Genomic DNA, 14,385 nt, shown 5'->3' with positions numbered 1-14,385 from the left:
CCCTGGGGCTAATAATACATTATATGTTTATAAAAAAATAAAAAATAAATTTAAAAAATGAAAAAAAAATTCTACTTAAAAAAATCATGGAAACTATTGAGAATTAAAACACATCTGTTCAAAACCTTTGGGATATAGCAAAAGTGGTCTTCATAGGACTGACTTTCTAATAAATAGAAAACTCTAATAAACTCTAATAAGTAGAACTATCTCTATAAATTAGAAAAGTCTCAAATACACAACCTAACATTACACCTAAAGTAGCTGGAGAAAGAACAATAAATAAAGCCTAAACCAAGCAAGAGATGAGAAATAATATTAGAGCAGAACTCAGTGAAATAGAAACCAGAAGGACATTTGAATACATCAATGAAACTAGAACCTTGTTCTTTGAAAGACTGAACAAAATCAATAAACCTGTAGCCAGACTTGTCAAAAAGAAAATAGAAAGGACCCAAATTAATAAAAACATGAGTGAAAGAGGAGACATCATGACCAGCAACAAGGAAACACAAATAATTTTAAGAACATATAATGAGCAAGTGTATGCCAACAAATTAGGCAATCTAGAAGAGATGGATGCATGCCTGGGAACTTATAAACTAAGAAAACCGAAACAGGAGGAAATAGAAAACTTTAACAGTCCCATAACCAGCAAGGAAAATGAAACAGTAATCAATAATCTCCCAACAAACAAGAGTTCTGGGCCAGATGATTCCCAGGGGAAATCTACAAAATACTTAAAGAAGAAATAATACTTATTTTTCTGAAGCTGTTTCAAAAAATAGAAATGGAAGGAATATATCCAAACTCATTCTATGAGGCCAGGATTGCCTTCATCCCAAAACCAGACAAAGACCCCAGCAAAAAGGATAATTGCAGACCAATATCCTTAATGAACATGGATGTCAAAATACTTCCAAGATATGAGCCAATAGGATCCAACAGCACATTAAAAGTGTTACTAACCAGGACTAAGTGGGATTTATTCCTGGGCTGCAAGGGTGGTTCAACATTCACAAATCAATCAATGTGATATATCACAATAATAAAAGAAGGGACAAGAACCATATGATCTTCTTATTGATGTAGAAAAAGCACTTGATAAAATATAGCATCCTTTCTTGATTAAAACTCTCCACAATGTAGGGATAGAGGGAACATGCCTCCATATCATAAAACTCATCTACAAAAAGCCCACAGCGAATATCACTCTCAATGGGGAAAAATGGAACTTTTCCCCTAAGGTCAGACACATGACAGGGATGTCCACTTTCATCTCTGTTGTTCAACATAGAACTAGAGGTCCTAGCCTCCACAGTCGGACAACCAAAAGAAATAAAAGGCATTCAAATTAGCAAAATAGAAGTCAAAGTCTCACTCATCACAAATGACATGATACTTTACATGGAAAACCCAAACCCCCCCCCCAATTGTGAGAACGCATACAGCAATTCAGCAATGTGGCAGAAAATAAAATCACTGCACAGAAATCAGTTGCATTTCTTTACACTAACAATGAAGCAGAACAAAGATAAATTAAGAAATTAATCCTATTTGCAATTGAACCAAAAAACACAAGATTTTGGTTAGGAATAAACCTAACCAAAGAGATAAAGGATCTGTACTCTAAAAGCTACAGAACACTTATGAAAGAAATTGAGATAGACATGAAGAAATGGAAAAACATTCCATGTTCATGGTTTGGAAGAATAAATATTGTTAAAATATCTATGCTACCCAGAGCAATCTACACATTCAATGCAATCCCTATCAAAATGAGATCAACATTTTCACAGAGCTGGAACAAATAATCCTAAAATATGTATGGAACCAGAAAAGACCCAAATAGCCAGAGGAATGTTGAAAAAGGAAACCAGAACTCATGGCATCACAACGTCTCACTCACTTCAGGCTATATTAAAAGGTTGTAATCATCAAGACATTATGGAAATTGGAAGGGGAGGTGAACCATGAGAGACTGTGGACTCTGAAAAACAATCTGAGGGGTTTGAAGGGGTGGGGGTGGGAGGCTGGGGGAACCAGGTGGTGGGTATTAGAGAGGGCACAGATTGCATGGAGCACTGGGTGTGGTGCAAAAACAATGAATACTGTTATGCTGAAAATAAATAAAAAAAAACAAAACAAACAAACAAACAAAAAAAGACAATATGGTACTGGCACAAAAACAGAGACGTAGTTCAGTGGAAGAGATAGAGAACAAGAAATGGAACCTCAAATCTATGGTCAACTAATCTTTGACAGAACAGGAAAGAACATCCAATTGGAAAACGAACAGACTCTTCAATAAATGGTGCTGGGAATATTGGACAGCCACATGCAGAAGAATAAAACTGGACCAGTCTTTTACACCATATGCCAAGATAAACTCAAAATGGCTGAAAGGTCTAATGGTGAGACAGGAATCCCTCAATATCCTAGAAGAGAACACAGGCAGCAACCTCTTCAATCTTGGCCACAACAAATTCTTGCTAGACATCTCTCCAAAGTCTAGGTAAAAAAAGCAAAAATGAAGTTTTGGGACTTCATCAAGATAAAAAGTTTCTGCACAGCAAATGAAACAGTCAACGTTTAAACTTTTTAGTTTAAAAGCAACCTACAGAATGAGAGAAGATATTTGAAAATGACATACCTGATAAAGAGTGAGTATCCAAGGTCTATAAAGAACTTCTTAAACCACTCACTGAAAAAAGAAATTGAGTCATGAAATGGGCAGAAGACATGAACAGACATTTCTCCAAAGAAGACATATAAATAGCCAGCAAAGACAAGAAAATTTGGTCCATATCACTTGCCATCAGGGAAATACAAATTGAAACCACAATGAGCTACTACCTTACAGTAGTCAGAATGACTAAAATCAATGAGACAGGAAGCAACAAATGTTGATGAGAGTGTGGAGAAAGGGGAACTGTCTTACACCATTTGTGAGCATGCAAATTGGTAAAGCCACCTTGGAAAACAGTATGGAGTTTCCTCAAGAAGTCAAAAATAGAGCTACCCTATGGCCCAGGAATTGTGCTATTGGGTATTTACCCTAAAGTTACAAATGCAGTGATCTGAAGGAGCACCTATACCTCAATGTTCATAGCAGCAATGTTCACAATAGTCAAACTGTGGAAAGAGCAAGGATGTCCAACGGAAGATGAATGGTTAAAGAAGGTGTAGTATATATACACAGTGTAATATTACTCAACCTTCAGAAAGGATATTTACCCTTTGCATGGATGTGGATGGAACTGGAGGGTATTATGCTGAGTGAAATAAGTCAATCAGAGAAAGAAAACTATCATATGTTTTCACACATTTATGGGATATAGGAAACAGCCCAGAGGATCATATGAGAAGGGAGGGTAAAGTAAATTGAAGTCATCAGAGAGGGAGAAAAACCATGAGAGACTCTTAAATGTAGGAAACAAACTGAGGGTTCCTAGAGGGGATATGAGTGAGGGGATGGAATAATTAGGTGATGCATATTACAGAGGGCATATGATGTGATGAGCACTGGGTATTATAACAACTGATAAAGTGTTGAACACTTCATCTGAAACTAATGATGCACTACTATGTTGGCTAATTGAATTTAAGCTAAAAAAAAAAATACAAATCCATTACATTTTCAGGTTGTGCTTTAGTATCAGTAAGTTTCATTTGCTGACTCTGTCTTCATTGGTATCAATTTTCATGTAAATGACAGTCAAATCTTAAAAGCCGGTATGCATGGATAAGTAAATAAACAGCTCCACACGGAGGAAAAAAGAAAGAAAAGAAGAAAAAGAAAAAGAAGGAGAAGAAAATGGGGAAGAAGAAAATGGGGAAGAAGAAGGAGGAGGAGGAGGAGGAGAGGGGAAGGAGGGGGAGGACGAAGAAGAGGAAGAAACCCTAGGAATAGCACCAGCTTCTTCAACTCTGTGCCCTCCCAGTTGCATTGCCATTTACTTTTGAAGCAAATCCTAATTAAAATGACTGAATCATTAATCAAAATTATTACTAGAAAGGCTCTGCAGAAAAATTTTAAGTGCTCAGTGCAGCACATCTCTGGTCTATCCCACTTCTTCGAAGCTTAGCAATTTTAAGCCACAACTTCTAGCCAGAATAAGGACAAATACCAATGTACTTCCCACTTCAAGATAATTTCTATCACATGGTTAGTATCTTGGAAATTTCTTCCTGCCCTGTAGCTACAGCAGAATTTCTTGTATTAATATAAATCTAATTTCACTTTAGAATATGACTGGTAAGTTTCTTACTGTCCAACACAGATACTTATTACCTCCCTTTTTGTTTGCATTTTTTAAAAGGAGTTAAGTTATTTTAGATATTATTAGGGATAACATAACATGAGATGTATTTGTCTTCAAAATACCTTTGTAAAATTAACTCTGAAAAGTTATCATTTTTATTCATTAATTCTAACTTAACTACAGGGTCCCTACTCCTTAATTCTGTAAAAAGTCTTCTAGCAAAAATAAAACCTTAAATTCAAAAAATAATTAAATAAATAAATAAAAGTCTCTGCTTTCTTCTATGTGGTAGAAAAACCAGTTATGTTTCTTGCTCTTAAGAGTAATGGCTTTATGAAAAAGAAGTTATATAGTGCCCAGGGCCTGGCACTTCAGGGAGTGTCTCTGGTGTGTGCAGCATTTGCTCTGCTATCGTGTTTTGTCTTTTCTATCCAATGGATCAGTTGTCTGCAGAGGCTTTCCTTGCTTGCTGTGGATAGTGTTTGATCTTTGGCCAGAATATTGTGAGTTTTAACTAGGTGTGCTCTCATCTGCTTGTTAAATGAGAACGGATACTGCTTTCCCTAGAACTGAAGCCCTTCAAAACTCTCTGGTCAAAAGATGTGGTGTGGAAAAGGGTTTCTGCTGGTCCTCTGGGGAGGGAGTCTTATGTGTTGGGCCTGAGGCAAGCTTGACTGAGAAGGGTGGTCTGCTCAGAGCACAGGGGTATGGAACTTGGGATAAGTAAGTTAGGCAGTTTGTGTTGGCATGTTGCTGCTTCCCACAGGTGGCTCTGTGTTTATGGTGAGGATTCAAGTGTGAGAAATGGCACCAGCCATCTCTGCTGTCCCTGGAGAGGCATCTCTGAACACTGCCTCTCAAGGAAGCACTCTGAGAAGAGTGAATAATCTCTCTACTTGTGTCCCAGCTTTTTTCAGATCACTTGCTTCCAGGTTTTTTGGTCTGTGTTTTCACTAGGAGCAGTGCAGTGCCCTCTAGGCTCTCTCCCAGCCAATCGTGCTGACCTTCAAAACTACAATCTTTATATTTTTTAAATTTAAATTCAATTATCCAAAAACTCCAGTATTCAGAGATGTGATGTGGGCAAGGCTTTGTGCTGATCTTCTGGGGGAGGGGCCTGCCAAGTCTCGCTGAGTTCTTCCACTTTTCTTTCCAGCCTGGTGAGCATCTTTGCAATCATTACTTTAAATTCCTTATCAGGCATATTGCTTATCTCCATTTCATTTAGTTCTTTTTCTGAAGTTTTGTCTTATTTTTTCTTTTAAAGCATATTACTCTGACTCTACCATTTTGCTTGACTCTCTGTGTTTGTTTTTATGGATTAAGCAGAACAGCTACTTCTCCTAAATGTAAAGGAATCTCCTTGTGTATGGTTGTTTCCTTTGTAGTATATGTGTAGTTAGTGACTTTTTCTGGTTGGGTGAAGCAGTGGCTGGTATGGCCTGGAGGTTCTGGGGCCCTCCACATTATGAGCACCTTGGAAGGGCAGCTGAAGTTGAAGTGGGTGCAGAGGGTGTTGATCAGTGTAGTCCCTGGGTTCTTCATGCATTGGGTGTCCTGGCAAGACAGCTAAGGCTAAAGTAGGTGTAAACTAGGGTGTCCCAGTGCTCTCCCCATAGGTGGTGTCCTGGAGGGGTCCTGGAGCTGAGGTGACATGTGGCCTGGGAGATCCCATGGCTCTCCATGCAGCGAGTACCCAGGCAGTACAACTAAAGCTGAAGTGGATGTAGGCTGGGAGATCCCAGGGCTTTTTGTGAAGAATGCAACCTGGAGGACAGCTGAAGCTTAAATGTATGCAAGCCAGGGTGTTCTGGAATGGTCTGTGCAGAGGATATACTAGTGGAGTGGTTGGCACTGAGGTGGTACAAAGCCCAGGAGGTTCCTGTGGTCCCTACACAAAGGATACCTTGACAGGATAGCTAAAAGTAAAGTGGGTGCAAGCTGGGAGGACCTGGAGCTCTTTGCACAGAAGGTATATTGTCAGGATAGCTGAAGCTGAAGTGGATCCAAAGTGATGTGGGCCTGGAATGCTCTGGTGTGCTCTGCACCTGTGGCCACTTGGGGGGGGGGTGGCTATGGCTGATATGGGCTAGGGGCCCAGGGCTTCTAACTAGGGTTTCCTGAGGCAGCAAGCCAGCTATGGAAACCAGACCCTGCTCTTACCTGTTCTTTTAACATGGAGGGGGAGCATAAACCCAAACGTTCTCCAGTCCTTCTGACTTAGAATTCTTTCAGCTCCTTTGGCCCTTGAAATTGCACCTTTTTGTGTGTGTGTGTGCCCCAGAGCTACCAGGGCTGGTGTAGACTTGTGGACCAAGGGATCACTGAGGCGGCAAGCTAGCTATGCATCAGGATGTTGCTTCATTTTGCACTTTCAGGGTGGAGTGGGAATTAAACCATGCTTTTCTCCAGTTTTTCTGACCTGGAGCAGCTCCTCTGTCATTTGGCCGAGTTCTAGTGTTGTATCTTTTATATATGGTAGTTGCTTTTTTAAACCACAGTGTGTGTGTGTGTGTGTGTGTGTGTGTGTGTGTGTGTGTGTGTTTTCCCTGTGCCCAAGGACAGAGGACTCTGTTCCTGGTACTTTAGTACTATCACTTTTCAATGCTGTTTGCAGTGTCAGGAGTGGGAGTTCCCTTTATTACAATGTGTTCATCTCTTTTTTCTCTTTGGCCATTCTATCTTTTGTTGTGTAGAGGCAGTTCAGTCAGCCCTAAGTCCTTCTTCAAGAGGAATTGTTCTATAAATCAGTGTAATTTGGTATGTTCCTTGGAGGAGGTAAGTTCAGGGTCTTCCTATGTAGTCATCTTGGACCAGACACTGTCTCTAGGAATTTAGCCATTTCTTCTAGGTTGTTTAGTATGTTGTCATATAATAACATAGTGAAAAATATTTTATAGTGAAAAATATTTTCATAGTGGAAAATATTTTATTTATTAAAGTATTGTTGAAAGACAATGTTACATTTGTTTTAGGTGTACAATATAGTGTCTGGACAACTATATTCTCACTGCAAGTGTAGTTACCATCTGTCTCCATACAATGTTAGCACAATACCACTGACTATATTCCCTATGCTATGCCTTTCATCCCCATGACTTATTTTTTTCATAACTGAGGGCTTGTATTTTCCACTTCCCTTCACCCATTTTGCCCACTCTCCCCTCTAACAACCACCAATTTGCTTTCGGTATTTATGGGCTTATTTCTGCTTTATTTTTTTGTTTTGTTTTTTAGATTCCACATATAAATAAAATTATATAGTACTTGTCTTTCTCTGTCTCACTTATTTATGGTCTCACTTGTTTATGGTTTTATACTGTGTTTGGAAGGACACACTTTATAGCACTGCCAAGTCATGTGAAATGAAATCCTATCCCTTTCCTCCAAATTCCCCCTCTATTGGCAATTCTGATGATTTTTCCTGAGTTCATATTATTCTCATACTTACCAGCACTATAGCAGTGGGAAAACTAACACCTGGGCATCTTCCCTACCTGTCTGTTTCATGCTGGGTTCATCCAATATTAACTCTTTAAGACCCATAGGCTGTCCCAATTTACCCATTGTTCAACTTTTTAGAAGCAATCAGCGTGGTAGCTGTTTCTAAGGCTACCTTGGAGTGTATTGGCAGTTAAATATATTTCCTTTCCTTTTTTTTTTTCTTAAGTGCTTTGACTTTTAGTAATGTACTGTAATTGCTTTATGGGACTTTCTGGACACTTAGACATGATTAACATGTGTTTAGAAATGTTAGGAAAATACTGAATATTTTTTGGTCGTGTGCCTCAAGAATGATTAAGACACTGGGAAGTCTTGCAGTATATTTATTAATGGGGCCTCTGAGATTATGTATTAATTCACCCAAAGGGAACAATACAATTGAAGCTAATTTCTCTTGTAGTTGAGTACTAGTGAGAAGGTAAGAAATCTAAAGAAAGAGGCCCCATTATATTGTCATAATTAGCTTTATATTGTCTTAATTAGCTTTTTAATCAGCCTTGACAGGCAATATCCACTTTATTATACTAGAATTGGTACATGTAATGTATGGCAATTTGTTTTATCATCCAAAGTGTTTAATAACTGTAATTTAGTGTGGTTTATATTTATGTTAGAATACCAAACTATGTGCTAAGAGGTCGGAATTCTCACATGCAAACTAGGCACAAATTTAGTACACTCTCTGTAACTTTTTAAGATGATGGCAATAAATATATCTCTCCCCAATTCATCTGTTAATTTTCCGTCTTCAAATTTTCTATCAAATTTCTGTTTGATTTTTAAGTTTTTACAATGTTTATGTCTACAAATAATAATGATAAAATGTCTTCTCTTTTTACATCATATTCTAATTATAGAAGCAATACTTAATATTTTGAAGAAATTTTGGAATAAAGAAAATAAATCACTTATAATCCTCTCACATAGAATAATTCTCTTATTAATATTTTGATGTATCTATTTCTTAGCATTTTTTCTAAATTTATATATACACTTTCTTCTACAAAATTGAGATTACATTATATAGAGTCTGTATCCCTTTTCCTTTTAGCATTATATTGTGAGCATTCCCCACATCCTAAAATTTTAAAATAATGTGATCTTTATTGGTAAATTATACTAAATTAAATGTGATAACTATTTTTAGTAAGAATTTATGTGTATCTTTTCTGCTGTCATTATCATTTTTTAAACTTAATATATGTGGTTAAAACTTATCTCCAACTAATCCTCCACATAAATTATCTAAACCTCTGATGACACCTCTTCTTTGCTCATCTGTTGTGAATATCTGAATATTCTAAAATAAAGTGGTAATAGATGTAGAGAGAGAAGAGAGAAAATTGAAGTAGTGGTAGGAAATAGTCATCAGGGTTGCTATAAATTGGGAATTGTTATTAACCATCTGTGGCCTTAAAGAGAGGTGTAATAATAGTGGAAATATTTATAATGATTGAATAAAAAAAGAGATTCATTTATTTTTTTTAAATGCATTTTTGGGCACCTGGGTGGCTCAGTCAGTTCAGTGTCTGCCTTCAGCTTAAGTCATGATCCCAGGATCCTGGGATTGAGCCTGGCATCAGACTCGCTGCTCAGTGAGGAGCTTGCTTCTCCCTCTCCCCCTGCCTGCTGCTTCCCCTGTTTGTGCTCTCTTTCTGTGTCAAATAAATAAATAAAATCCTTAAAAAAGTGAAAACACATTTTTGACATCATCAAGAAATAAAATGTCTATTGTTAATGTCTTGGTACTAAGAAAAAGACTGTTTGGGGTATTTCTTTGCTACCTATTGTTGATCCTTTACCCTTTCATTCTATATCTTCCTAAAGCCATGGGAATAAAGAAGAGTTCTCCTGCAGAGGAATACAACTTGCTGTGGACTGGTTTCTAGACAAAGGCCATAAAGATATTACTGTATTTGTGCCTGCATGGAGAAAGGAGCAATCCCGCCCTGATGCACCAATTACAGGTACTATTTCAAATAGGACATTTCTTCTCATCCAGAGGAAAAGTTAGCAAGATAGTTTAGGGAGAGGTTGATGGTCCCAACTTAATTATTTTTCTAAGTTTATTAAGTATCTTAAAATGTCTTGTATTAAGTAGATTTTAAAACATTATTTTTCCTGATCCAAATAAAACCATTATTATGTTGTGGCATATGGCAGTTAAATTGAGACAACTTCAATTTAGCAAGGAATAAAGCAAGCAGTTTAAAAAAAAAGGAGTGCTTTTTATTTGACAATGGACTTCAGACTAAAGGGGGATGAACACGGTTATGAGTGTGACTGTGTTTTCCAAAAGACTAAAGAAACCATGATAGAAAATGGATCACATTCTGTACCAGAGAAGTGATTGTGAGATTTGCAAAGTATAAGGTAAAATATATAGAGAGAAAAGTCCCATGACAGTCAGAACCAACTTATCCATGAAACACAGCAAGCCCATTGCCCAGGGCCATGATACATTTAGGGTCCTACAAAGATGTTTTGAAGCACAGGCAAGATGTCAGAGTAAGAGGACCCCAAGCTCACCCCATCCCATGTTTGCAACTAGATATCACTCATATCCATGTCAATAAACAAAAGTGATATGAAGACTGGCAGAACAACTCCATAACTAAATGTAGAGAAGAAGCCACATCAGAGAGGTTAGGAAGGGCAGAAATGGTAGTTTAGTCTGAAGCAGCCTGAAAGAGGGAGGAAACTATGGTTGCAGAGAGGAAAAGCACCAGGGAGTCCACACAGGGAAAACAAATCCCCGTAATGTCTGCTTTGAATATCAGAGGCGCTGAATTCTGTGAGTTTATATAACCAGCAAGACTTTGAGCCTAAAGCTTTAAAAGTCCACTGACTCAGCCAGCAATGGGTGAGCTGGGAGGGCAAGTGATAGCTGGGTCTCCATCCTTAAAGAGACATCAGCCCAAGGAGAGGCAACATAGAAGCAACATCTTACAAAACAGGAGGAAGATTTGTTTATACTGATTTTTGAGAATGTTGGGGGACTTCTCTGGGAGCAAAGGAACTGACAGTTGCCATTTTCATTCCCCACCCTCCAACATAAACATAACCACCTACAGGAGACTGTACTGCAAAGACACTTGTTACCTAACCTCCTAGCAGTGTGCCCTGCCCAGGAGTTCTCTTGAGGACTTGCTTTTCCTAAGTCAGCTGGCCTTGGCCCTAGGCTTAGTGCAAATTTTGTTAATGCCACAGGTGTCCCACCAAGTCAGCCATGTACACATATATCTTGTGCCTCAACCACCACAATTAGTACCTAGTCGCTGCACACACGGATGGCGAACACCTCTGGCTGTTGCCACAGTTGTGTGCTGCAACCCTATCATCACACTTTGAGGAATTGGCTTAGGTAAGTACACATTTTGATAATGTCACATATGCCCTGCCGACATGACACCAGCCACCTCGACTTTCAGCCACTGATTGCACAGCCAGCAGGTGCTCCTTGCTATCACCTCAGCCACATGCCCAGCTCCCAGCCACTGCCACTAACATGTGCTGTGACTTTGGTCACAAATGTACTTTGGGGGATCTGACCTAGGACTTGTGACTCACTAAAAATTTTGCTAACACTGCTACCTACCCCTGAACCCTTGTACAGTCTCATCCCCTCAGGGATGGACTACCTGGGTCTCACTAACACCACAAAGAGCAAGCACAGCCCACAACAGGCAGAGAATCAGAGCAGAAGCTTAGACTGAAAGGGAAAGCTACTCAAACACAATAGCCAGATGCAAGCAACACACATGGGAAAAATCCCATGAAGTGCCAGGTTCTGATGAATAGGAGATACTGCAGTGCTGGACACTACAGGATTTCCTCTTTATAAAGCCACTACTTTCAGGAGCAGAGAGCATAGCTGACTTTTCTAACACAAAGAAACAGAGAAGTAAACAAAATGAGGAGACAGACAAATTTGTCCCAAATGAAAGAACAAGAGAAAATCACAGCAAAACTAAGCAAAACAGAAATAAGTAGTATACCTGATAGAAAATTTAAAGCAATTATTCATAAAAGTGTGCACTGGACTTGACATGACAGTGGATAATATCAGTGAGACATTTAACAAAGAGATTTAAAAAAAAGAAGCAATCAGAGATGAAGAGCTCAATAAATGAAATTAAAAATGAAATATTTGGAATAAACAGTAGGAAACAAGAAGCAGAGGAATGTATTAGTGACCTGGAGTTTAGAGTAATAGAAAGCAATCATGCTGAACATATGAGAGACAAATACTGCATAATGAGAATAGACTTAGAAAATTCAGTGACTCCATCAAGCAGAGTAATGTTTGCATTTTAGGGGTCACAGAAGGAGAAGAGAGAAAAATGTGGGCAGAAAATTTATTTAAAGAAATAATAGCTGAAAACATTCCTAATCTGGGAAAGGAAACAGATATCCAGATGCAGGAGGCACAGAGAAACCTGAGCAAAATCAACAAAAGCAGATCCACACCAAGACATATTGTAACGAAAATGGCAAAATGCAGTGATAGAGAAAAAAAATTTTAAAGCAGCAAAACAAAAGAGATAGTTATATATAAGAGAAGGTCCCATAAGGCTATCAGTGGATTTTTCAGCAGAAACTTTGCAAACCACAAGAGAGTGGCACAATATATTCACATTGCTGAATAGGAAACATCTGCAGTGGAGAATACTCCACCCAGTTAAACTAGCATTCAGAATAGAAGGAGAGATAAAGAGTTTCCCAGACAAATAAAAACTAAAGGAGCTCATGACCACTAAACCAGCCTTGCAAGAAATATTAAAAGGAACACTTTCAATGCAAAGGAAAGACCAAAGGTAACAATATGAAAGTAGGAAACACAAAAGAAGTAAAAATAATTATTTCTATTAAAAAATCAGAGTAAAGAACTCACAAAATAAATTATGACAATATATACCTAAAATGTTGGGAGGAGAGGAGTAAAAGAATGGGTTCAAACTTAAATTACCATCAACTTAATATAGACTGCTATATACAGAAGATATTACATACAAACGTAATGGTAACCACAAGTCAAAAACCACTAATAGATGCAAAGAATAAAGAGAAAGAAAACCAAATGTATCATTAAGGAAAACAAACAATGAAAGAGAATAAGAGAAGAAAGGATCACAGAAACAACCACAAAGTACATAAAAATGGCAATAAATATCTATCTATCAATAATTACTTTGAATGTAAATGGAATACATGCTCCAATTAAAAGACATAGGGTGACAGAATAGATAAAAAGAAAAAAAAAAAAAACCCAAGACACATCTCTATGCTACTTGCTTGAAACTCATTTTAGACCTAAAGACACCTGAAAATTGAAGGTGAGGGATGGAGAAACATCTATCATGCAAAATGGATGTCAAAAAAGCTGGAATATCAATACTTATATCAGACAAAACAGATTTTAAAACAAAGACAGTAAGGAGACAAAAAAGGACACTATATGATAAGGGGACAATGAAACAAGAAGACATAACAACTATAAATATTTAAGTACTCAACATGGGAGAACTAAATACATAAAATAGTTAATAATAAACATGAACTAATCAACAGTAATAAAATAAGAGTAGGGGACTTTAACATCCCAATTACATCAACAGGAAGACCAAAAATAAGAAAATCAATTAGGAAACAATAGCTTTGAGGACATGTTGGGCCAAGTGGATTTAACATATATAGTTAGAACATCCCATCCGAAAACACCAGAACACACATTCTTTTCAGGTGCATATGGAACATTTTCTAGAACGGATCACATATTAGGGCACAAAACAAGTCACAGCAATTGAAAAGATCAAAATCATATCATACATCTTTTTCCACCACAACACTATGAAACTAGAAATCAACCAAAAGAAAAAAAATTGAAAAGAACACAAATACATGGAAATTAAATAACATGCTACTAAACAATGAATGGGTTAAGCAAGAAATCAAAAAAGATATCTGTAAGTACATGGAAACAAATGAAAATGAAAACACAATGGTCCAAATCCTGTGGAATGCAGCAAAAGCAGTTCTAAAAGGGAAGTTTACAGGCATACCTCAGGAAACCAGAAAAATCTCAAATAAAAAAACTTAACCTTACCCCTAAAGGATCAAGGTGTAGATCTAGAAAAGGATCTAGATCTAGATCTAGAAAGGATCTAGAAAAACGAACAAGTGCAACCCCAAAAACACCAAAAGGAAGGAAATAATAAATATTAGAGCACAAATAAATGATACAGAAACTAAAAACAAAACAAAACAAAACAAAAAAAACAAACACAAAAAAATAGAAGAGACCAATGAGACCAGGACTGGTTATTTGAAAAGATTAAAAAAAAAAAATCATAAACCTCTAGCCAGACTGATCAAAAAACAAATAGAAATGACTCAAATAAATAAAATTAAAAATGAGAGAGGAGAAATATCAATCAAAACAACAGAAATAAACACTGGGGTACAGATGGCCCTTCTTTTCACTACATCTGTATCTTTGGGGTAAACACCCAGTAGTGCAATTGCAGGGTCACAGGGAAGTTCTATTTTTAATTTCTTGAGGAATCTCCACACTGTTCTCCAAAGAGGCTGCACCAACTTGCATTCCCACCAACAG

The 14,385-nt window shown here is 37.5% G+C and overlaps 1 protein-coding gene across 1 annotated transcript in view; it reads left to right on the top strand.

The window, feature by feature from the left end:
- LOC111139331 (zinc finger CCCH-type containing 12B) overlaps window positions 1–14,385 on the top strand; it is a 106,032-nt gene that overhangs the window by 73,812 nt on the left and 17,835 nt on the right. Inside the window, exon 2 of the mRNA XM_022491597.1 lies at window positions 9,597–9,736. Coding sequence (XP_022347305.1) covers window positions 9,597–9,736 — 140 coding nt within the window. The remainder of the gene's footprint in view (window positions 1–9,596; window positions 9,737–14,385) is intronic.

The sequence above is a fragment of the Enhydra lutris genome, unplaced genomic scaffold, assembly GCF_002288905.1.
Source record: "Enhydra lutris kenyoni isolate GAN:26980312 unplaced genomic scaffold, ASM228890v2 scaffoldscaffold100, whole genome shotgun sequence".
Taxonomy (NCBI): domain Eukaryota; kingdom Metazoa; phylum Chordata; class Mammalia; order Carnivora; family Mustelidae; genus Enhydra; species Enhydra lutris.
Note: the sequence above shows the minus strand (reverse complement) of the source record. Positions and strands in the feature narration are given on the sequence as shown.